Source organism: Neovison vison, chromosome 12 (assembly GCF_020171115.1).
Source record: "Neovison vison isolate M4711 chromosome 12, ASM_NN_V1, whole genome shotgun sequence".
Classification (NCBI taxonomy): Eukaryota; Metazoa; Chordata; class Mammalia; order Carnivora; family Mustelidae; genus Neogale; species Neogale vison.
The window spans coordinates 134,577,323-134,602,354 of NC_058102.1; the positions used below are offsets into that span (position 1 = coordinate 134,577,323).

Here is a 25,032-nt window from a genome sequence, read left to right on the forward strand (position 1 = left end):
GTAAGGAATGTGGGAAAGCTTTTATCTCTGATTCCCATCTTATTCGACATCAGAGTGTTCATACTGGTGAGAAACTATATAAATGTAAAGAATGTGGGAGGGCCTTTCGTCGTGGCTCGGAACTTACTCGACATCAGAGAGCTCACACTGGTGAGAAACCCTATAAATGTAAGGAATGTAAAATGGCCTTTACTTGTAGCACAGAACTTATTCGACATCAAAAAGTTCACACGGGTGAGAGACCCATAAATGTAAGGAATGTGGGAAGGCCTTTATTCGAAAGTCAGAACTTACTCATCACGAGAGAAGTCATAGTGGTGAAAAGCCCTATAAGTGTAAGGAATGTGAAAAAGCCTTTGGTCGTGGCTCAGAACTTAATCGACACCTGAAAATTCATATTGGTGAGAAACCTTACAAATGCAAGCAATGTGGGAAGGCCTTTATTCATGGTTCACCCCTTAGTAAACATCAAAGAATTCACACAGGAAAGAGGAGTGAATGAAGTGGAGTGGGAAGGCTCAAAATTTTATGGACCTCTGCAAAGTCAAACTAGTAAAACACGAAAACCCCTGTGATTTTAAGGAATGTGGGATAGCCTTTGAAAATCACTTAATATCGGAGCTTACACTGTGGATACAGGGCCTTTATTTGAGGGCCATAATTTATTTGACATGTGTTAATGTTGATATACTTTATAAATGTTAGGGATTGAGAGGGTTCTATTTATGTTTCAAAATTTATTAGATATCAAGGTTCAATTGATATAAAAGTGAAAAAACTCCTTGAATGTAAGGAAAGTGGGAAAGCTTTGGAAGGCAGTTAATGTGTCAGAGACTGTCATACCAACAATTCGCAACATCAAGGTCATTTGGCCTGGGGGAAATCAAGAGGATTTATAATATAAATATCTTAAATATAGGAGACCAATTTGCTTTAGCCAACAAATTACTCATCTCACTTCATACTTGAGGAAGACTGCAGTAATGTTAAAAATGCAGCTGATTCTTCCATCCCACTCAGATCTTAAATATTTGCAAGCGTTTCCTCTAAAATTAACTTAAACTGAGGCAGAGTGGTAAAGGATTTAAGCAATGCTCAGTCTTACTTGCCTTTTAGGGCAAATTACTTAACTAGATCTAAACTTTCTCAGTTATAAGTTAATGTTAGCACCATCTTACTAGCATTATAAGATTAAATAATTACATTAAATCCCAAAGAATATTGTATGGCTCATATTGAAAGTGAGTTAAATAGCTGCTTCTATTTATTTTCATATTTGTGGATAGAGATCATATGAGAGGAAGGCTTTTATGTGTACCATGACTATGGGAGCATCTTGTATCATCTTTTGAATGTCAGGTAATTCCTTCTGGAGAATAATTGAAAACCGAACTTTTTGTTCACCTTGCCCTCTTGCCTCACTAGGGGAAAGAAAATCAAGGCAAGTTACAATTTGGAGTGAATGACAAACAACTCCATGTTGAAAGTTGTAGGATGCAATAGAGCTATCCTTAGGAAAATTAACTTCTTTTAATATGTGTAGAAAATATGGACAGTTAATGGCCACGGTTCATTGTAAGTGCACTGTACTTGGTGCACAGCCTGTTCTAATAGGTTCCCTGGAAACACTTGTTGAAATCGGAGGAATGAGAGAGGGAATGAATAAGCAGTCAGCTCTAGTGTGTAGAAAAGCTCTAACTAACCAGTTAAGAGCAAAGCCAAAAGCAAAGCAACAACAACAACAATCCTTGAAAACTTCCTGAGGTGGGAGGAAAAAACCCTCAAGCATCATGAATGAGAGGAAATGTAACTAAAAAAAGGAGTTTTAAAGAAAAAAGGCAATATTGTTGTGACAGACACTGTTGGTTGCCTATCTGTTGGTGTTAGCCATTCTCCCTTTGCCAGGACTGTCCGCTGCTCATCGAAAGTCTAGGTCTTGCTCTCCTAGTTTGCTTTGCATCTGGGCATGTATGTCCAGTCCTAGCCATACAAGATCTGAGCAAAATTCTGCAAGTAGGCTTCAGGTTAAATTTTCTTGCCCAACAAAATAGGAGGAAATAGTCCTCTTATATACAGGATGCATGTCTGTATGTCTGTGTGATACCGGAATTGTGGCCATTTTGCTACCGGAGGGGTGAAAGGCTGAGATTGATATGCAGGATAGATTGGAATTACCTGTATCCTTGACGTTGTTGAACTGAGGAAACGATGCAGAGCTGCCCTGCCCCTGAATTTTGAGTAAAATAACAAACTTCATGCATATCTCTTTTAAGTTTATACTCAATTTTTTATGATAGACCTGAGTCCTGGGGAAAAAATGTATATGTGTGTGTGTGTGTGTGTGTGTACATTTTTAATTTAGTAAGATGAGGAAATGTGTATATTCAGCTTTTTATACTATATCTGAAAATGTGGAAGAGCATTATTAAATATCTTTTAAATGGGTACACATATATTCTACTTTAGTAAGACATGGGAAATGGTTTTTATATGCTTTTTACATTCAGCACTGTATTGTGTGTGTGTATATTCAGCTCTTTAAAGCATGGCTGAAATCTTGAAAGAGTATTTTCTGAATAAAGTAAGAACCAATTAAAAAAACTGATTAAATAGGTATACATGATTCCTCTAGTATCAGCATATCTAACATAAAATCTTCTAAGTTTCCAAGATACAGTCACAGCTATGAGGCTAGCATAACCCTATAAAGAAACTTGGAAAAGGACAACATCCAAATCAAATCAGCTCTAAAAATAATCTACTGTACTTATGGTATATGAATATTCCAATTAAAATAGCAAATCAAATCTAGCCTATTGAAGAAAAGAAAGCCTATTGAAGAAAGTAGTGTTTTTGTTTGTTTGTTTTTGTCTTGTTTGGAATAAAATGGTTCATGACCTGAAAAAAAAAAAAGACAGAGTGCATAAGCAGGGGAAGGAGCTGGGCAGGGGGAGAAGCAGACTCTCCAGTGAGTAGGGAGCCCAATGTAGAGCTTGAACCCAGGACCCTGGGATCATGACCTGAGCTGAAGGCAGATGCTTAACCAACTGAGACACCCAGGCATCCCAGTAATATATTTGATATTGAAATCATTCAATATATATTTGATTAATGTATGAATGAGTGAATGTGAAAACATACAGTCTTTGATATGCAAAAAGTACTCATATACTCCTCAAACTTAACACACACAAAACAGGGAAACATATCAAAAAATGGGCAGAAGATATAAACAGACACTTCTCCAATGAAGACATACAAATGGCTATCAGACACATGAAAAAATGTTCATCATCATTAGCCCTCAGGGAGATTCAAATTAAAACCACATTGAGATATCATCTTACACCAGTTAGAATGGCCAAAATTAACAAAAGAGGAAACAACACGTGTTGGAGAGGATGTGGAGAAAGGGGAACCCTCTTACACTGTTGGTGGGAATGCAAGTTGGTGCAGCCTCTTTGGAGAACTGTGTGGAGATTCCTCAAGAAATTAAAAATAGAGCTTCCCTATGACCCTGCAATTGCACTCCTGGGTATTTACCCCAAAGATACAGATGTCGTGAAAAGAAGGGCCATCTGTACCCCAATGTTTATAGCAGCAATGGCCACGATTGCCAAACTATGGAAAGAACCAAGATGCCCTTCAACGGACGAATGGATAAGGAAGATGTGGTCCATATACACTATGGAGTATTATGCCTCCATCAGAAAGGATGTATACCCACTTTTGTAGAAACATGGACGGGACTGGAAGAGATTCTGCTGAGTGAAATAAGTCAAGCAGAGAGAGTCAATTATCATATGGTTTCACTTATTTGTGGAGCATAACAAATAGCATGGAGGACAAGGGATGTTAGGAGAAGGGAGTTGGGGTAAATTGGATGGGGAGGTGAACCACAAGAGCCTATGGACTCTGAAAAACAATCTGAGGGGTTTGAAGTGGCGGGGGGGGGTGGGAGTTTGGGGTACCAGGTGGTGGGTATTATAGAGGGCACGGCTTGCATGGAGTCCTGGGTGTGGTGAAAAAATAATGAATACTGTTTTTCTAAAAATAAGTAAATTGAAAAAAAAGTACTCATATATTTTTTCTTTTTTATATTTAATTAATTTATTTGAGAACGAACATGACTGGGGCTGTGGGAAAGAACAGAGCAGGAGGGAGGAAGGGTGGAAAGAATCTCAAGAAGACTCTGTGCTGAGTGGAGCCCAATGCAGGGCTCGATCCGACGAATCTGGGATTATGTATGACCTGAGCTGAAACCAAAGGTCAGATGCTTAACCAGCTGAGCCACCTAGGTGCCCTATATATTTTATTTGTTTTTATTTTTTCTCTGATGTAGATTCTGTCAGTTTATTGAAAATCCAGCATGCGGTTCTTTCATATGAAAGATTAATAGAACTTATAAAATATCACTGTGGACAACTTAAAAGAAAAAATAAAAAAATGGAAAATATGGCTAAGGGACTACAAAAGGAGCTATCAGAAACAAAAGAAATGATATCTAAGTTGGAGCTTCAAAAAGTAGAATGGGAGCATGAACTCTGCAGTTTGAGGTATGATATCTTGGTTTAAGGAAATACTTGGCCTATTTACCTTGTGTGTTTTTTTTTAAATAGGGCTTGAAGTCAAGAGTGAGATCAAGAGTCGCATGCTCTACCAGTTGAGCCAGCAAGGCACCCTTTGAATTATTTACTTTTATCTACAGATGCATAGAAGTTTTGAAATTGCTAACTTACCTTCTGGGATTTTATAGGGAAGAAAACTTCTTTACATGAGCCATGAGAGACTATGGACTCTGAAAAACAATCTGAGGGGTTTGAAGGGGTGGGGGATGGGAGGTTGGGGTACCAGGTGGTGGGTATTATAGAGGGCATGGATTGCATGGAGCACTGGGTGTGGTGCAAAAATAATGAATACTGTAATGCTGAAAATAAATAAAAAGTAAATTAAAAACAAGATGTATAAATGTGTAATTTGAGTGTCACCTGCAATGAGAATTGACAAGCTCTATATCTGAGTATTCTGTTATCTAAAACTGAAAATTTGCTATAGACCATTTTCACCAAAATAATCCATGTTTCTATTATAGAGTTACAGTCCAAATTTGCATGTATAATCTTCAACACAAGGCTTTTAAGATACTTTTTAAAAAACCTCCACTGAAGAGATTAAAATAAACACATTGTGTTCTGTGAAAATGTTGTCTCACAATTACCAAATTCTCCCAGTGTTCCTTGTACTTCTTTACCTGAATTAAAATCTGTGTATAATTGGGGAAAAAATGGAGCAGGGACACCTGGATGGCTCAGTTGGTTAAGTGTCTGCCTTTTGCAGGTCATGATCCCGGGGTGCTGGGATTGAGTCTCCCATTGGGCTTCTTGCTCATTGGGGAGCCTGCTTTTCCCTCTCCCTCTGCCTGCTACTCCACCTTTTTGTGTTCTCTCTATCAAATATATAAAATCTTTAAAAAAATGAAATGAATAATAACAAGGTAAATTGAGAGTATTGCAGAAGAAGAAACATAAAAATCATAGGGCAACAGATATTCGACTCCCTAGCCTAGTCCTAGATCACAGTAATCTGTGGGTGTACATTGTGTAAATGCATCTGCAGATGCTGTCGTACACTACCTTACTTGTGATGTTTCATGAAGTAGCAATTTATTTGTAGTGAATTATAACTTCTTTATAAACAGGAACTTCTTTTTTTGATTTTTTAAAAAGTTATTTAAATTATTTTTTATTTATTTTCAGCAATCCAGTATTCATTATTTTTGCACCACACCCAGTGCTCCATGCAATCCGTGCCCTCTCTAACACGCACCACCTGGTACCCCAACCTCCCACCCCACTGCCACTTAAAACCCCTCAGATTGTTTTTCAGAGTCCATAGGCTCTTGTGGTTCACCTCCCTTTCCAATTTCCCCCAACTCCCTTCTCCTCTCTATCTCCCCATGTACTCCATGCTATTTGTTATGCTCCACAAATAAGTGAAACCATATGATAATTGACTCTCTCTGCTTGACTTATTTCACTCAGCAGAATCTCTTCCAGTCCCGTCCATGTTGCTACAAAAGTTGGGTATTTGTCCTTTCTGATGGAGGCATAATACCCCATAGTGTATATGGACCACATCTTCCTTATCCATTCGTCTGTTGAAGGTTATCTTGGTTCTTTCCATAGTTTGGCGACCATGGCCATTGCTGCTATAAACACTGGGGAACACATGGCCCTTCTTTTCACTACATCTGTATCTTTGGGGTAAATAGCCAGTAGTGCAATTGCAGTGTCATAGGGAAGTTCTATTTTTAATTTCTTGAGGAATCTCCACACTGTTCTCCAAAGAGGCTGCACCAACTTGAATTCCCACCAACAGTGGAAGAGGGTTCCTCTTTCTCCACATCCTCTCCAACACATGTTGTTTCCTGTCTTGCTAATTTTGGCCATTCTAACTGGTGTAAGGCGATATCTCAATGTGTTTTTATTTTGAATCTCCCTGATGGCTAGTGATGATGAATAGTTTTTCATGTGTCTGATAGCCATTTGTGTGTCTTCATTGGAGAAGGGTCTGTTCATATATTCTGCCCATTTCTTTATATGATTGTCTCTTTTGTGTGTGAGTTTGAGGAGTTCTTATAGATCCTGGATATCAACCTTTTGTTTGTACTGTCATTTGCAAATATCTTCTCCCATTCCGTGGGTTGCCTCTTTGTTTTCTTGACTGTTTCTTTGGCTGTGCAGAAGCTTTTGATTTTGATGAAGTCCCAAAAGTTCATCTTCGCTTTTGTTTCCTTTGCCTTTGGAGACATATCTTGAAAGAAGTTGCTGTGGCTGATATCGAAGAGATTACTGCCCATGTACTCCTCTAGGATTCTGATGGATTCCTGTCTCACATTGAGGTCTTTTATCCATGTAGAAGAGAAAAACTCGACCATTCTCTTACACCGTACACAAAGTTAAACTCAAAATGGATAAAAGGCCTCAATGTGAGACAGGAACTTCTCTTTTTAAATAGTAACTAAATTATCTTCTCTAGTGGAGGAGTAATTATGAGTATGTGGACAAAACAATAATTTTCCAATCTTTCTTGAATAATTTCAAATTTCCTTTCCCTAGTATCTCCCAGAGATGTCTCCCAGAGATACTAGTACTAAGCAGCATAATGCTTTTTCATTGCTTCTTTTCAATTATATACACCTTTTGGAAGAGATTGAAGTGAGAAATTACAAACATGAGCCCTAGAAAGGAAAAAAAATGAGAACATACAAATTTCATTTGGATAATAAACCAGCATATGTGGCACCAGATCATAACATGAGCTTTTTATTGTTTACAAAACAACTTTTAAATTAAGCACATTTATTTGCAGATTAACTTTAAAACAAGAAAAACAAAAAAGAAGAAACGCTGAAATGTTATATGAAAAGATTCAGGAGCAACTAACAAAAAGAGAAGAGCAGTATAAGAAAGAAGTTGAAATAAAACAAGAACTTGATTTTAAGCTTAGAGCACTAGATGCGGAATTGAGGAATGTAAGAAATAATTTCAATCAGGTAAGTCTGATAAATATTGCATATTTCTATCACTATTATTTATAATATCCCTTTGATTTAATGTATATTACTTAGGTATAAAATAGATAAAAAATTTAGTTTTATACTAATAGGAACTATGATATTTATAGCTAAAATCATTAATTTATTGGAATTCTTGGCTTCTCATATAAACCCTATGTATATTTTCTGAATGAAGGGATGGAGGGTAAATTGACATAAATATGCATGTTGGCTACTTTTTAAAAAATATTTATTTTTAGAGAGAGAGAGCATGAGTAGGGGAAAGTGTAGAGGGGGAGGGAAAAGGAGGGATAAGAATCTCAAGCAGACTCTGAGTGCAGAGCCTGACTTAGGCTTGGATCTTAAATCCTTGAGATCATGACCTGAGCTGAAACCAAGAGTAAGACACTTAAGCAACTGAGCTACCCAGGCACCCCGGTTTTGGATCTTTTATATTAAAATATAGGCTAAATCACCTTGAGACTCTGATGGAATTAGTTAAATGTTTTGTAAAGAAATTTTATTTCACATATTATATCTACCTGTATATCTATGACAAATTTAGCTGTCATTTAAATTAAAATTTGAATTATTCGTGTAGGATAAAAATCTTTGTATTTAAAAAGGCTACTTCTTTTGAACAGTTTCTTAAGTTCTCTTAAGCTTTTGATTTTTTTTCCAATTTATTTATTTTTAGAAAAACAGTATTCATTGTTTTTTCACCACACCCAGGGCTCCATGCAATCCGTGCCCTCTATAATACCCACCACCTGGTACCCCAACCTCCCACCCCCCTGCCACTTCAAACCCCTCAGATTGTTTTTCAGAGTCCATAGTCTCTCGTGGTTCACCTCCCTATCCAATTTGCCCCAACTCCCTTCTCCTCTCTAACACCCCTTGTCCTCCATGCTATTTGTTATGCTCCACAAATAAGTGAAACCATATGATAATTGGCTCTCTCTGCTTGACTTATTTCACTCAGCATAATCTCTTCCAGTCCCGTCCATGTTGCTACAAAAGTTGGGTATTCATCCTTTCTGATGCAGGCATAATACTCCATAGTGTATATGGACCACATCTTCCTTATCCATTCGTCCGTTGAAGGGCATCTTGGTTCTTTCCATAGTTTGGCGACCATGACCATTGCTGCTATAAACATTGGGTACAGATGGCCCTTCTTTTCACGACATCTGTATCTTTGGGGCAAATACCCAGGAGTGCAATGGCAGGGTCATAGGGAAGCTCTATTTTTAATTTCTTGAGGAATCTCCACACAGTTTTCCAAAGTGGCTCCACCAACTTGCATTCCCACCAACAGTGGAAGAGGGTTCCCCTTTCTCCACATCCTCTCCAACACTAGATTCAAATTAAAACCACATTGAGATATCACCTTACACCAGTTAGAATGGCCAAAGTTAACAAAACAGGAAACAGTATGTGTTGATTTTTTTTTTAACGGTGTCATCCAAAATCCTAATGAAAATATGTCTTTAGGTTGTGGAAGAACGGTATTATACTGAAAAACAACTTTGTCGAGAACAGGATGCCAGAATATTACAAGATGGAATTCTAAAGAATCACCTTTGCAAACAAGAGGAGATAGAAGTGGGTAACAAAAGGAGTTCTGGGGTATTTTCTTTAGTTATTTTGAAGTACACTTGTGTATGTATTTGTATGCATATATATTTTATTTTCTGAAATTATTGTTTTATCTACATGTGTGTACATATATGTGTGTGTGTATATATATATATATACACTTCATGTCTGTGTATATATATATGTATACATATATATTTGTATATATATATTTTCTCCATGTATGTATGTACATATATTTTAAAAGCCAACACTGCAAGTATAGAGGATTTTTAAAGCATGCATATTTTGAAATTGAGATTTAATTAAGTGGATTAACTTGACAGTTAGCTCCAGATTTCCCAAGTGAACTGAATAAAAAGTACAGTATCTCAGTACTTTTTATACATATATATAAGTATATGTTTATAAGTATAAATATATATATTTATATACATATATACTTTTATATATTTATACATTTATGCAAACTACACATAGTAGCTTTATATACATTTTAGGTTGGCATAATTTTATTCTTATTTATATAAATTTGAATTTTTAGTCTGAAATCATGTATCCTTATGACCTTTTAATCCTTTGCAGGCCCTTCCTTTTCATTAAATCATAATTTGGGACAATTGTGATGAGCTTTAGCAAAACTATATTTGATTTAATCTTCCCACTGCTATTTATAATTTTTTAAGCAATTTTACAAATAATTTGCTCATTTCAAATCTCAGTTACTATCATTTGGGCCTAAGTTTATCCAACACAAAGAGAACTGTATCTCTGTTATTTATTAATTGGGCATTGGATCTCCATTTTCAGATTAATGAGGGGTGGCAGGATTCTTGTGTAGCAGGAATGGAGGTCATGGAGAGAGGTGAAAGCCAGGTCATCTAGGGTCTTGAAGGCCATTAGAATGACTTCACTTACGTTCTGAGATAGTTATCTATTAAAAGGATTTGAGCAGAGGATTGAACATGTGTGGAACTCTGACATTAATTGAAGCCTCTAATAAAAAAGAGGGAAAACATTTCATACTGTAGACTTGACCAATGCTAGTCCCACCTATATACCCATTTCTTTTTGAGACTTCAGTCGATTGGGAAGCTTTGGGAAAATTCACCCACTAGGAAAGGATAGTGGGGCTGAATTAATTATCTAAGTAACATAATACTGACTAGGCAGATAACATCTTTTTGTGTCTTTAGCCAAATTCATTAAACAGCCATAATGTATACATGTTAGGAAAAGAAGATGAATTGATGTTTGTAGTGAAATTTTCCAAGTACATAGGTCAAAGTTATATATTGTTAACATAATTTAATAGTAAGATGATTTATAAAACCAGTAACAGAAATGTCTTATTAGGTTGCTGTGAGACAACTTCAAGAAGAACTGGCCAATACCCTAAAAAAACTATCTATGTCAGAGGCTTCACTGGAGGTGACATCACGTTGTCCTATGAATTTAGAAGATGAGGTAAAAGACTTAAAGGAAAAACTGGCTCAGAGTAGGAATCAGGTATGTATGAAATGTCACGTGTCAAGTTAATCTGTAGTTGGTTAAATAATATGAAGTGTTTTAGGATGCTTATTTCCATGGACCACTTCCTTCTATTTTTCATTATAATTAATTTAGTATAATTTTAGTATCTTCACAATGTACTTATCTTAAACTTTGACTTTCATTCTGTTATTTGTTTTATACATTTTTTCTTATAGTAGTTACCCTTAGGAAAGTTGAAACTTATACATCATTCTTCACAGAAATTGGGCTTTTTTCCTACTAAATAGTTTTTTAAAAAGACTTATTTATTTATTTGTGGTGGAGGCAGTTGGAGAGGCAGAGGGAGATGGAAAGAATTTCAAGCAGACCCCTGCCCAGCAGAGAGCCCCATGCTGGCTTGATTCCATGACCCATAAGATCATGACCTGAGCTAAAATCCTGAGTTGAATGCTTAACCAACTGAGCCACCCAGATGTGCTAAATAATGTTTTTTAATGATCTCTCTGTTACCATCATGAGCTAAGCTATGTAAAAGCAGAAGATAATGTTTAATAGAATGTTTAAGAAAATTGTCTTATTTCCCATCTTCACTTTTTTGAATGGATACAGAATCTGTACTGATTTCAGGATAACTTGTACAGAGAAGTGATTTCACAAACCAGTTGAACTTCGGCATTTCCTTCATTTTCTTTTCCTTTTCAATATATAATAAATGCACAGAAATATTTAGTTCATGTATACTATATACACCCAAAAGAGAGAATTAAGAAAATTATCTAGGTCTTGCCATTGGATTTTTTTAAAGCTGTATTGAGATGGAATGCACATTCCATACAATTCACCCATTTAATATTTGTAGTTCAATGTTTGGGTATATTGATGGAATTGTGCAACCATTACTGCCATCAAGTAGGACGTTTTTTTTTTTCCGATTTATTTATTTTCAGAAAAACAGTATTCATTATTTTTTCACCACACCCAGTGCTCCATGCACTCTATAATACCCACCACCTGGTACCCCAACCTCCCCCCCCCGCCACTTCAAACCCCTCAGATTGTTTCTCAGAGTCCATAGTCTCTCATGGTTCACCTCCCCTTCCAATTTACCCAAAAGCACATACCCTCCCCAATGTCCATAACCCTACCCTCCTTCTCCCAACCCCCCTCCCCCCAGCAACCCACAGTTTGTTTCATGAGATTAAGAGTCACTTATGGTTTGTCTCCCTCCCTATCCCATCTTGTTTCATGGATTCTTCTCCTACCCACTTAAGCCCCCATGTTGCATCACCACTTCCTCATATCAGGGAGATCATATGATAGTTGTCTTTCTCTGCTTGACTTATTTCGCCTAGCGTGATACGCTCTAGTTCCATTCATGTTGTCGCAAATGGCAAGATTTCGTTTCTTTTGATGGCTGCATACCCTGAAAAGAAACCCTTAATCCTTGCCCCCAGGCTCACGCAACCACCAGTCTACTTTCTGCCTCAATAGAGATTCCCATTCTGAATATTTCATATACGGGGAATCACACAATGTGTGGTCCTTTGTGACTAGCTTCCCTCGCTTAATGTTTTTGGGGTTTACCTGTGTCATAGCATATATCAGTGTTTCATTCCTTATTATCAAACAGTACTCCATTGTGGGCTAAAACCCTTGTTCATTCATCATTTGATGCACCTTTGGGTCGTTTCCTCTTTTTAGCCATTAATAATGCTGCTGTGAACGTTCATTTAGTTATTGTCTAGACATCTATTTTTATTTTCCTGCCATCACATTTTATCCTCCCAGTTAATTGGGTTGATTTCACCATCTCTCAGTCTTTTTATTTTTAATGAACATATAATGTATTATTTGTTTCAGGGGTAAAGGTCTGTGATTCATCAGTCTTACACAATTCACAACATTCAGCTTAGCATATGCCCTCCCCAATGTTCATCACCTGGCCATCCCATTCCTTGCACCTCCCTCTTCTCCAGCAACCCTCAGTTTGTTTCCTGAGATTAAGAGTTTGTCTCCCTCCCCAGTCCCATCTTGTTTCATTTTTTCCTTTCCTACTCCCCAAACCCCCCACGTTGCTTCTCAAATTCCTCCATATCAGAGAGCTCATATCATAATTGTCTTTCTCTGATAGACTTATTTCACTCAGCATAATACCTTCCCTCTAGTTCCATCCACGTCATTGCAAATGGCAAGATTTTATTTCTTTTGATGGCTGCCTAGTAGTCCATTGTGTGTATATACCACATCTTCTTTATCCATTCATCTGTTGATGGACATCTAGGTTCTTTCCATTGTTTGGCTATTTTGGACATTGCTGCTATAAACATTTGGATGCACGTGTCCCTTCGGATACCTACATTTGTATCTTTAGGGTAAATACTCAGTAGTGTGGTTGCTGGGTCATAGGGTAGCTCTATTTTCAATTTCTTGAGGAACCTCCATGCTGTTTTCCAGAGTGGGTGCACCAGCTTACATTTCCACCAACAGTGTAGGAGGGTTCCCCTTTCTTTGCCTCCTTGCCAACACCTGATGTTTCCTGACTTGTTAATTTTAACCATTCTGACTAGTATAAGATGGTATCTCAGTGTAGTTTTGATTTGTATTTCCTTGATGCCAAGTGATGTTGAGCACTTTTTCATCTGTCTGTTGGCCATTTGGGTGTCTTCTTTGCAGAAGTGTCTGTTCATGTCCTCTGCCCATTTCCTGATTGGATTATTTGTTCTTTGGGTGTTGCGTATGATGAGATCTTTATAGATTTTGGATACTAGCCCTTTATCTGACATGTCATTTGCAATTATCTTCTCCCATTCTGTCAGTTGTCTTTTGGTTGTGTTGACTATTTCCTTTGCTGTGCAAAAGCTTTTGCTCTTGATGAAGTCCCAATAGTTCATTTTTTCCCTTTCTCCCTTGCTTTTGGGGATGTTTCTAGAAAGAACTTGCTGCGGCTGAGGTCAAAGAGGTTGCCGTCTGTGTTCTCCTCAAAGATTATGATGGATTCCTGTCTCATATTGAGGTCTTTCATCCATCTGGAGTCTAGTTTTGCGTGTGGTATAGGAAGATGGTCCAGTTTCATTCTTCTGCTTGTGGCTGTTCAATTTTCCCAACACCATTTGTGGAAGAGACTGTCTTTTTTCCATTGGGCATTCTTTCCTGCTTTGTTGAAGATTAGTTGACCATAGACCTGAGGGTCCATTTCTGGGCTCTCTATTCTGTTTCATTGATCTATGTGTCTGTTTTTGTGCCAGTACTACACTGTCTTGATGATGACAGCTTTGTCATAGAGCTTGCAGTCTGGAATTGTGATGCCTCTGGCATTAAGCCCTGCATTAGGCTCCCTGCTCAGCAGAGGGCCTGCTTTTCCCTCTCCCTCTGCAGCTCCCCCTGCTTGTGTTCTCTGTCTGTCAAATAATTAAGATGTTAAAAAAAACACAGAAACTTAATTATGTTGAGCATCTCATCTTTTTATGTGTGTTATTATCCATTTCTATATCTTCCTTATAGACTGAATCAATTATTTTCCCATTTCTTTATTGGGTTGTCTTTTCATTATTGTAAGAGTTATTTGCATATCTGAAATACAGATCCCTTATCAGATATAAGATTTTGAAATCTTTTCTCTTATTCAGTAGCTTGACTTTTCACTTTATTGATGGTGACGTTTGAAGCAAAGACGTTTTTAATTTTGATGAAATATACTTAATCATTTTTTGTCTTTTGGTGTCGTATCTAAGAAACTGTTGCCAAATCCAGTCACAAATGATACACCTATTTTTTTTCTATAAGTTTTATAGTTTTAGCTCTTATTTTTTTTAAAGATTTTATTTATTTATTTGACAGAGAGAGATCACAAGTAGGCAGAGAGGCAGGCAGAGAGAGAGAGAGGAAGCAGACTCCCCGCTGAGCAGAGAGCCCAATGCGGGACTCGATCCCAGGACCCCGAGATCATGACCCGAGCCGAAGGCAGCGGCTCAACCCACTGAGCCACCCAGGCGCCCCTAAAAAGACTATTCTTATTCCATTTGTTTTATACCCTCGTTGTACATCAGTTCACCATAATGTAGCATTTTCTTTTTAGATGGTCAATTCTAATACAATGATCTATATGTCTATCCTTATGTCACTCTCCAATCAAATTTTATGAGACATCTTCCCTTGTCCTCTTGCAAATTACCGCTCACTTATGTAATAATAAAAAGTTACTGTAGTAGAACTTAACCTTACTCCTGTAGACATTTTTTGCTTCTTAAAAAGGAGAGTTTTACCAACTTATGCCTTGCTGACTCCATGATCCGATGAGAAGTTAGGCTCAAAAAGCTAGAGTCTTGTTTCTTTTCTCCATTCATATCTTCAGTCTCTCACTCAGTGCTTCCCATATCCATTTTCATGAAATCTTGGTTGTAGGATCTGCTGTCTACTATTTACTTCATTATGTTTTATGAACTTGTTATAAAGTGTAGACTCATCCATAAATTTCACCATCTAGGAAGGAAAAGATGAACTCTGGGCGTTTAACTTTCCTGTTTTGAAATCTTGCTAATCCAAAATTGCAACTCACAATTAGATACTCTTTTGACTTGGTTCTTGTGTATAACACTGGTGTTGATCCTGTTCTTGGCACAGATCCTACATTGTCAGAAAACACAGTTGTCTTTATCCATCTTCTTTTAGTTTAAATAGAAAGATATGTACTTTAATGGCTTAATACGTAGTTAATGGAATAAACATTTATTACATTATTTCAAGAACACAGCTGTAAATTATCAGGTTTTATTTAATGGAGTTCTCAGAGACCAATAGTAGATAATCAGTTTGAATTCCAAACTGATTTCCCATATCAGTTTGTATGATATGGGAAAGCTTTGTGGCACAACATAAAGACGAGATGGTCTTACTTACCTCCCCACATAAATAAGCTTGGAGTAAGATAAAGGAGAAGTTATACTCGGTTTAAATAATGCCAAAGGACAGTACCTTTGGTTTTCTACTGAAAAGATTAAAAATGATTCCATAATGTTCTCTTTATTTCCTCACTGATGAAAGCAGAATAAAGATTGAGTATTAGATTGATTAAAAATACTCAAAGCTGTCTATTTCTTTTAGAATTTCAGTTAATGGAAATCAGGTAAAAGGTCAAATTTTGGTTATTGAACCATTTCTAGTTTTTTAGCTATTATACTTCAAATCATATTGTCTCTCTGCTTGTGAGTTTTTCTTTTCCCCAACTTGAGGGGGAAATCTGAAAATGCATTCCTGCCAGTTGTAATAATTTGTAATTGAAGGGAAACTTAGAAAGATATCTCAAGAGAAAAGAAGATGGTGGCAGAGTAAGAGGAGCCTAGGTTTACCTAATCCCTGAAGACTAACAGAACAAAGTCCACTATTTGAGAGAAGAGGCCACACCAAAGAAGGGAGGAAGTACAGAGATGTGGTTTAGGAGAGAAACAGATCCTGGCTGCTGCAGAGGAGAGGGAGTCATGGTCATGGAGAAGGGCAGGAGCGAGACACGGGACTGTGCAAAAAGAACATTTCCCTGTAGCCACTGTCTACACTGGAAAGTGAGAGCTTAATTTCATGAGTTCTTACAACTAGGGGGGCTTAAAACCTGGAATTCTAAAGGTGATTGGGCTTGGCTGGGATAGAGCTTGTAGTGCACTGTGCTGCTCTTGGAGAAGAGGCAGGCAAACAACCCGGGAGCATACAGCATGGAAACAGTGATCTGGACAGTGTCTGGGGCATACAGTAGGGAAATTACTCACTCTTTTTAGAGCATTTCCCTGAGAGGCAGTGTTCACAGAGACCACCCTCTAGGAACAAAGGAACCAGCTGGTACCATTTCCCTCCAGTGCCCCTCAGCACAAGGACAGAGCCATCTGTGGGAAGCAGTGCAGCTCTGACACTGGCTGCCTAAACTGCTTACACCGAGCACCATCCCCTCGTAATCCAGTGGAACTGCCCTGCTCAATCATTCTTGCCTCAGTTCCACCACATCAGGCCTTTCCCCCAGAAAATCAGCACAAGCCCCTGCCCACACCTCATTGGACCAGATTCAGGAAGGCCTCAGTTCCAGTGGAGTTGGTGACAGGTCTCATTTCACAAGCACACCAGGGCACACCTAGTTAAAAGTTGCTACATTCAGGCCAGGTACCAAACACTGCCCACAGCAGTGAGGGAGTGCCTCTGCAGATGTCTGGCCTGAAGGATAGAGCAGCCAGAACACAACAGCAGAGTGCATGCTGCACACACTAGACATACTCCCCTAAGCACGAGACCCTGGGTGCTACATGACGTCTTTTTGCATAAGTCCATTACTTTTGGGAGCAGATGACATAACTGGCTTTTATAACACAGAGAAGCTGGCAGAGACTTAGATAAAATGAGAAAACAGAGGCATTTATCTCAAATGAAAGAACAGGATAAAGCCACGGGTCCAGAGATTGAAGTGAGACAGATGTAAATATCATGGCTGATGGAGGATTTAAAGCAGTGATCATAGGGACACTCACTGGACTTGAGAAAAGAATGACAACATCAGTGAGACCCTTACAACAGAGATAAAAGAGTTAAAAAAGAGTCAGAGTTGAAGAGTGGAATAAATGAGCTAAGAAACACACGTAATGCAATGAACAGCAGGCTGGAAAAAACAGAGGAACAAATTAACAACTAAGAAGTCAAAGTAATGGAAAGCAATGAAGCCAAAGAAGGGGGAGAAAGAAGAATTATGCAAAATGAGACCAGACCTAGGGAACTCAGTGACTCCATCAAATGTAATAACATTCATGTTACAGGAGTCCCAGTAGAAGAAGAGAGAAAAAAGGTGTAAGAAAACTTGTTTCTTGAAATATAGCTGAAAATGTCCCTAATCTAGGGAAGGCAACAGACATCAAGATCTAGGAGACACAGAAAACTATCCAAATCAACAATAGTAGGCTAACACCAAGACCTATTGTAACTGAATTTGTAAAATATACTGATAAAGGAAACATCTTAAAAGCAGGAGAACAAGTCAGTAAATTTCAGGGGAAACCCCTTAAGGCTAGCAGGAACTTTTTCAGCAGAAACTGTGCAAGCCAGAAGGGAGTGGTATTATCTATTCAACGTGGTGAATAAGAAAAATCTGTAGCCAAGAATACTCTATCCAGCAAGCCTATTACTCAGAATAGGAGAGATAGAGTTTCCCAGATAAAAACTAAAGGAGTTTGTGACTACTAAATTAGCCCCACAAGAAATATTAAAGGGGACTCTTTGAGTGGAAAGAAGAGACAAAATGTGACAGTATAAAGGCAGGAAACACAAAAGTAGCAAAAATGAACATTTATATAAAAATAAGTTAAGGAACTCAGGAAAAAAGGATATAAAATATAATACTTTACCTAAAGCATGGGGAGAAGAAGAGAAAAGAATGGGCTCAAACTTAAAGACCAGCAGCTTAATATAGACTGCTATATGCAGAAGAGGTTATATACAAATTATATAGCAAACCCCCCTAATAGTGGTGTCTGCGTGGCTTAGTTGTTTAAGCATCTGACTTGATTTCAGCTCAGGTCATAATCTCAGGGTTGTGAGATTGAGCCCTGCACTGCACTCTATTCCGGCCATGGAGTCTGCTTAAGATTCTCTTTCCCTCTCCCCACTCCACTCATGCCCTCTCTAAAAAGAAAACAAAACCACTGATAAACACTCAAAGAGGAGAAAGAAATCCAAATACATCACTAAAGAAAACCAGTAAAACATCAAAGACACAAAAAATGATCAGAGAAAATCTCTAGAAACAACCACAAAGCAAGTAGTAAAATGACAAATACATATCTATCAATAATTACTTTGGATATAAATGGGGTAAGTGCGCCAATCAAAATACATAGGATGTCAGAGTGGATTAAAAAGAAGAAGAATAAGAAAAAATCAAGACCCATGTATAAGCCACTTGCAAGAGTTTTATTTTTGTCCTAAGGACACCTGCAGATTGGAAGTCATGGGATGGAAAAAGCATGTATCCTGCAAATGGATATAAAAAGAAAGCCAGAATAGTAATACTTACATTGGACAAAACAGAGTCTAAAAGAACGACTGCAGTAAGAGACAAGAGCACTATATCATGAAGAGGACAATCTGACAGGAAAAAGAACTATCTGTTGTAAATATTTATGCACCCAACATGGGATCACCCAAGTATATAAAACAATTAATGACTAACATAAAAGAACTAATTGATAATAATACAGTAATACTAGGGTCCTTTAATTTTATTATATATGTTTTAAATGAAATTCATTTCTTTTATTCCCAATTGCAAAAGTATCCATGAAGACAATGTACAATTCAGATATTTTAGGAAGGAATAGAAATAATCAATAGTTGGGTACTTTAACTCACCACTTACATCAATAGACAGGTCAGAAAGTCAACAAAGAGACAGTGGCTTCATATGATGCACTGGACTAGATGGACTAAGGAGATATATTCAAAATATTCCATTCTTAAACAACAGAATACACATTCTGGAACATTCTGTAGAATAGATCACATATTAGTCAACAAAACAAGTCTTTCTTTAAAATTTATTTTTTTTCAGTGTTCCCAAATTCACTGTTTACGCACCACACCCAGTGCTCCATGCAATACGTGCCCTCCATAATACCCACAAAACCGGTCTTAATAAATACAAGAAGATTGAAGTCATACCATGCACCTTTTCTGATCACAATACTATTAAATTAGAAGTCAGCTACAGGAAACAATCTGAAAGACCACAAATACATGTTGGCTAAGTAACATTCTACTAAACAATGAATGGACCAATGAGGAAATAAGAGAATAAATTTTTAAAAATACATGGAAGCAAATGAAAATGAAAACACAATTGACCAAACTTTTGAGATACAGTAAATATGGTTCTAAGAGGGAAGTATATAGCAATGCAGGCCTATCTCAAGAAATAAGAAAAATCTACAACAACCTAACCATCACCTAAAGAAGCTAGAAAAAGAACAACAAATGAAGCCTAAAGGCAGCAGAAGGAAGGAGATAATAAAAATTAGAGCAGTAGTAGTAGTAGGTAGCTCAGTTGGTTAAGCAGCAGACTCTTGATTTCAGCTCAGGTCATGATCTCAGAGTCCTGGGATTGAGCCCTGCTTCTGGCTCTGTGCTCAGCAGGGAGTCTACTTGAGGATTCTCTACTCCCTCTCCATTTGACCCTCTCCCCACTTTCTCTCTCTCTCAAATATTTTTTTTAAAGTTAGAGCAGAAGTAAACACTATAGAAAATTTAAAAAGACAAAAATAGGAGAGATCAATGAAACCAGGAGCTGGTCTTTGAAAAAATTAATAAAACCGATAAGGTTTTAGCCAGAGTTATCAGAAAGAAGAGAAAAAGCACCCCAGTAAAATCACAGATGAGAGGGGAGAAATAACAATCAACACCACAGTTATAAAAGAATATTATGAATGACTATATGCCAACAATATGGACAATGTAGAAGAAATGGATAAATTCCTAGAAACTTATAAATTACCAGAACTGAAACAAGAATAGAAAATTTGAAGAGACTGAAAACCAGCAAAGAAATGGAATCATTAATCCAAAAACCATGAACAAACACAAGTCCAGGACCAGAGGCAAATTCTACCGAGCATTTTAAAGGAAGAGTTAGTACCTATTCTCAAACTATTCCAAAAAACAGAAAAGGAAGGAAAAACTCCAAATTCACTCTATGAGGCCAGTATTACCCTGATAGCAAAACGAGACAAAGACACCACAAAAAGAACTCTAAGCCAGTATCTTTGGTGAACATGGTTGCAAAAATCCTCAACAAAATACTCCAAACTGAATCCAATAATACATTAAAAAAATCGTCACCATGATCAAATGGGATTTATTCCTAGGTTATGGGGGTGTTTTAATATCTGCAAATCAATCATTGTGATACACCAAATTAATAAAAGGAGAAGAATCATCTGATTATTTCAAAAGATGTAGAAAAAGCATTTGAGGGGCACCTGGGTGGCTCATTGGGTTAAATCCTCTGCCTTAGGCTCAGGTCATGATTCTGGCGTCCTGGGATCTAGCCCCGTATCAAGCTCCCTGCTAGGTGGGGAGCCTGCTTCCCCCCTCTCTCTCTGCCTGCCTCTCTGTCTACTTGTGATCTCTGTCTGTCAAATAAATAAATAAAATCTTTTATAAAAAGCATTTGACAAAGTGCAACATCCATTCATGATAAGAGAGTAAAAAATCCATTCATGATAAAAAGCTTCAAAAAGTAGGTTTAGAAGGAATATACTTCAACTTAATAAAGGTCATATATAAAAATTGCACAGGTAATGACACTCTAAATGGGGGAAAACAGAAAGAAAAACTTCTTAGGTCTTGCTTCTAGTTATGGGCTTCTTCTCATTAGCACTGTTTGTCATTATTAAATTAATCTTAGGGGCACCTGGGTGACTCAGATGGTTAAGTGTCTGCCTTCGGCTCAGGTCATGATCTCCAGGTCCTGTCGAGTCCCATGTCAGGCTCCCAGCTCATCAGGGAGTCTGCTTCTCCCTCTCCTCTGCCTCTCCCCTTGCTTGTTCTCTGACTCTCTGTACCTCTCCCAAATGAATAAATATTTTAAAATTAAAAAAAATAATCTTAACCTTTTTTACTTCCCACTTTAATGGAGACCAATTTCTAATATATAGATTATGTATCTTATTAACTCTTTTTGTCATCCATTTTTCTATCTGTTTTTTCTTAACAAACTCCCCAAAGTTTAGTGGCTTAAATAAATAACATTTATTTTGTTCACAAATCTACTGTTAGGAAAATTCTGGCTAGGGCAGCTTGTTCTCTTCGCCTAGCTTCAGGTGGGGCAGCTGAAAGGCTTGGGGATGGAAATGTTTGAAGATTTGTTCACTCACATCTGGTGGTGTTGATGCTGGCTATTGTCTAGGACTATAGTTGGGGCAGGCAGCCGAAACACTTACACTGGCACACCTAGACTCTTTTTGGCCTGAATTTTCTTACAAGATGACGGGCTAAATTCCAATCCAAAAAAAGCTGCCTGATCTGCAGAGCAAGGCAGAAGCTCTATTGTCTTTTGTAACCTAGCCTTGGAATACACAGAGCATCACATTCACCATATTCTGTTAGAGGAAAGTCACAAAGGTAGGCCCATGGTCTTTTTTTTTTTTAATGGAATGAATATTTAAAAACCTATGGACACATTTTAAAAGCAGCATGATTTACCCGCTGGCCACAATTTTTTGTATTCCTCCCACATGAAAAATACACTCACCCCCCCTTACCTCCCACAAATCTCAGTTCTCCTGGCATTGGGTTTGGGCTTGAGTCCAAGATCTTACCATCTTAATCAGGTACCGCAGGGATAAGGTGCCTGAAGTATAGTCCCTTGAGTGCAAGTCCTCTCCATCTGAGCACTTGGGAATTAAGGAAGACAGTTCTCGGGACGCCTGGGTGGCGCAGTTGGTTAAACGACTGCCTCCGGCTCAGGGCGTGATCCTGGAGTCCCGGGATCGAGTCCCACATCAGGCTCCCAGCTCTATGGGGAGCCTGCTTCTCCCTCTGACCTTCTCCTCGCTCATGCTCTCTCTCACTGTCTCTCTCTCTCAAATAAATAAAATAAAATCTTAAAAAAAAAAAAGGAAGATAGTTCTCTACCACTCAAAATGGAACACTCTGGTAACCTGCTAAGGACTCTCCCATTGAAAGAAGATGGGAGGCACACTAGTCCATAGCAGTTTTGAAACACACCCTGAAGCATGCTGTCAGTTCTTCAGTGAGGACTTAGTCCTAACCATGGGAATGCTTCTCCATGGCTGTTTGCTTTACTTTTTGAGCTCTTGGTTCTGTCCTTTTCATAAGGAATGATGCGTATTTGTAGCTGCTTTTTCAGCCTGTTTTTCAGCCTGCTTCCTCCTGATGGGAATTCTAAGACTCAAAGACCTATATTTAGTTTGGTCTTTGGTCTCTTTTAGTCCAAGCTCGCAAACAGTGTTTTTGCTACTATAATTCTCTTAGTTTTTTGAGTTTTCCTTGAATATGATTGGATTTCGTGCCATTAGAAAAGCCATTCTCCCGGGTCTTTTGAGATAAGCTTTCACCTGAGGTTTCCTGTGCAGCTCTCATTTGACAATGCCTTTCAAACTCTCACACTCTTAAGATCCTTAAAGAAATTTGAGGCACACCTTAAGTCCTTCTCAAGTCTTAATAAAGGGTTTATAGTTTTGGCTTCATCCATAGGCCTTGTCTTCCTGGATTTGCTTTTTTTTTTTCCCAATTTATTTATTTTCAGAAAAACAGTATTCATTATTTTTTCACCACACCCAGTGCTCCATGCAAGCCGTGCCCTCTATAATACCCACCACCTGGTACCCCAACCTCCCACCCCCCCGCCACTTCAAACCCCTCAGATTGCTTTTCTCCTTCTCACTCTTACTCTTCTTTCAGGTTCCACCCACCTCCTGGTCCAAAGAAGGTTTAGTTTCAGTTTTTTGGTTTTCTTTTTTAATGGCAGCACCCCATTTTAATATCAGTATCTGTGCCAGTTATTTATTGCTGCATAATAAACCATCTCAAAACCTAGTGGCTCAAAACAGCATTTATCTTGTTCACAAATCTTTGGACAAGGCTGAGTAAGGCCAACTCATTTCTTCTTCATTTGGCATCACCTGGGATGACTGGAAGCTGGGAACTAGAATCATCTAAAACCTTGTTCATGCACATGTTTGGCTGTTGAGGCTGGCTTTTGGCTAGGATGTTAGCTAGGGCAGTCTCAGCTGGAATATTTGCATGAAGACTCACTAGGTACCCTGGGCTTTCCCATAACAGCTGGATTCTAAGGGTGAGGTTTCCTAGAAGAAGAAAGTCAGATGGAAGCTATATCACATTTTCTAACCTCGTCTTAAAAATCACACAGCAGCTCTGCCATATTCTGTTCACTAGGAACTAGTTACTAAGGCCAGCACATATGAAGCGGAGGGGTTGTCATGGGAGAAGTGTCAGTGTATAAAACCACCACATCCACTTGTCTTTCCAGTCATATCTAAAGGAAAGGAGTTCTTCCCAACTCAGCATCACTGAAACTCCAGCAAGTTTTTTGGTTGTTTTCATTGCTTAGTATATCCTCTTATTTTGTGAGAAGTAACAAAAAATTGTAACACTGTCGAGTTAAAGAATTTTTTTTATCCAAAAATATATGGATCATCTCACTAAATTTTCCCCACTATTTTTTTTTTACTGAGAGATGTGATTTCTTAACCTTGTGAATCATTTCTCCTCAGAATGCAATTGAAATTAGCATAAAACATTTGTAATTCAGAAAAAGGCTGATGGCAATAGAATCAGTATTTATAGATTCATTAATTAGAGTCTTATTTTCAAAGTTTTATTTTGGTAAGCATTTATTGGCTCAGACCTACATAAGTCAATACGGTATTCCTAAAACTTCTTTAAAAATTAAGGAGTACGAGGGTACTTGGGTGGCTCAGTTAAGTGCCTTTGGCTTGGGTCATGATCCTGGGATGCTGGGATTGAGCCCCATGCTTGGCTTCCTGATCAGTGGGGAGTCTGCTTCTCCCTCTCCCTGCTCTTGTGCTCTTGCTGTCTTGCTTTCTCTCCCTCTCAAATAAATAAATAAAATCTTTAGAAAAAGTTATGGAGTGTTAAGATGAGGGAAGGGTTAAGAGACTTTCTACTAAGACGTGACTTACAGTTATTTTACAGAGGAAAAATCTGAAACAATCATAAAAATAAAAGTATAAATATTAAATACAAATGTGTGGCAAAGAGGATGACAGCAGAGATAGATTTTAGCAACTCCTAGTGGTTTGAATTTTGTTCTTCATTTTCTGAGTTATTTGAGGTTCCGCATTCCAAGACTGTACTACAATATAGATAACATTTTGTTGAAAATGAACTTATTTTAAAATCTGAGCACCTGCCCGGAGCAGTCAGTAATGTATGTGACTCTTGATCTTGGGGTGTGAGTCAAGCCCCATGTTTGGTGCAGAGATTTAAAATCTTAGAAAAAAATTTGGGGTCTTATTTTTGCATTAGACTCTTTTCACTCTGCCTCCAAACTGTATTATTTTATTCATGCAGGTTGATGATCTTACAGCAAAACTGGAAACTATGTCTTCAAGAAACCAGGTTCTTATTCAGGAGTTATCATCTATGAAAGAAATACAGATGAAATGTGAAAAGCTAGAGAAGAATAAAAAGAAGTTGGAACAACAAGAAGTAAACCTCAGAAGTTGTGTAGAAGGCAACGTGGTAGGATATAGTAAAATAGAACAATATAAATGGGATTTTGAAGAAAGGACAAGATTGAACGTAAAAAAAAATTAAAAGAAGTCGATCTATTTTTAGAGATTAATTTATTTGTCTAT

The 25,032-nt window shown here is 37.8% G+C and overlaps 1 protein-coding gene across 1 annotated transcript in view; it reads left to right on the top strand.

Annotated features, from left to right (window-relative positions):
• The window catches only part of LOC122891044 (ankyrin repeat domain-containing protein 26-like), a 260,505-nt gene that overhangs the window by 215,916 nt on the left and 19,557 nt on the right, over positions 1–25,032 (top strand). Inside the window, exons 24-28 of the mRNA XM_044226425.1 lie at positions 4,343–4,556; positions 7,372–7,555; positions 9,053–9,163; positions 10,514–10,666; positions 24,746–24,916. Of these exons, the coding sequence (XP_044082360.1) occupies positions 4,343–4,556; positions 7,372–7,555; positions 9,053–9,163; positions 10,514–10,666; positions 24,746–24,916 (833 nt within the window). The remainder of the gene's footprint in view (positions 1–4,342; positions 4,557–7,371; positions 7,556–9,052; positions 9,164–10,513; positions 10,667–24,745; positions 24,917–25,032) is intronic.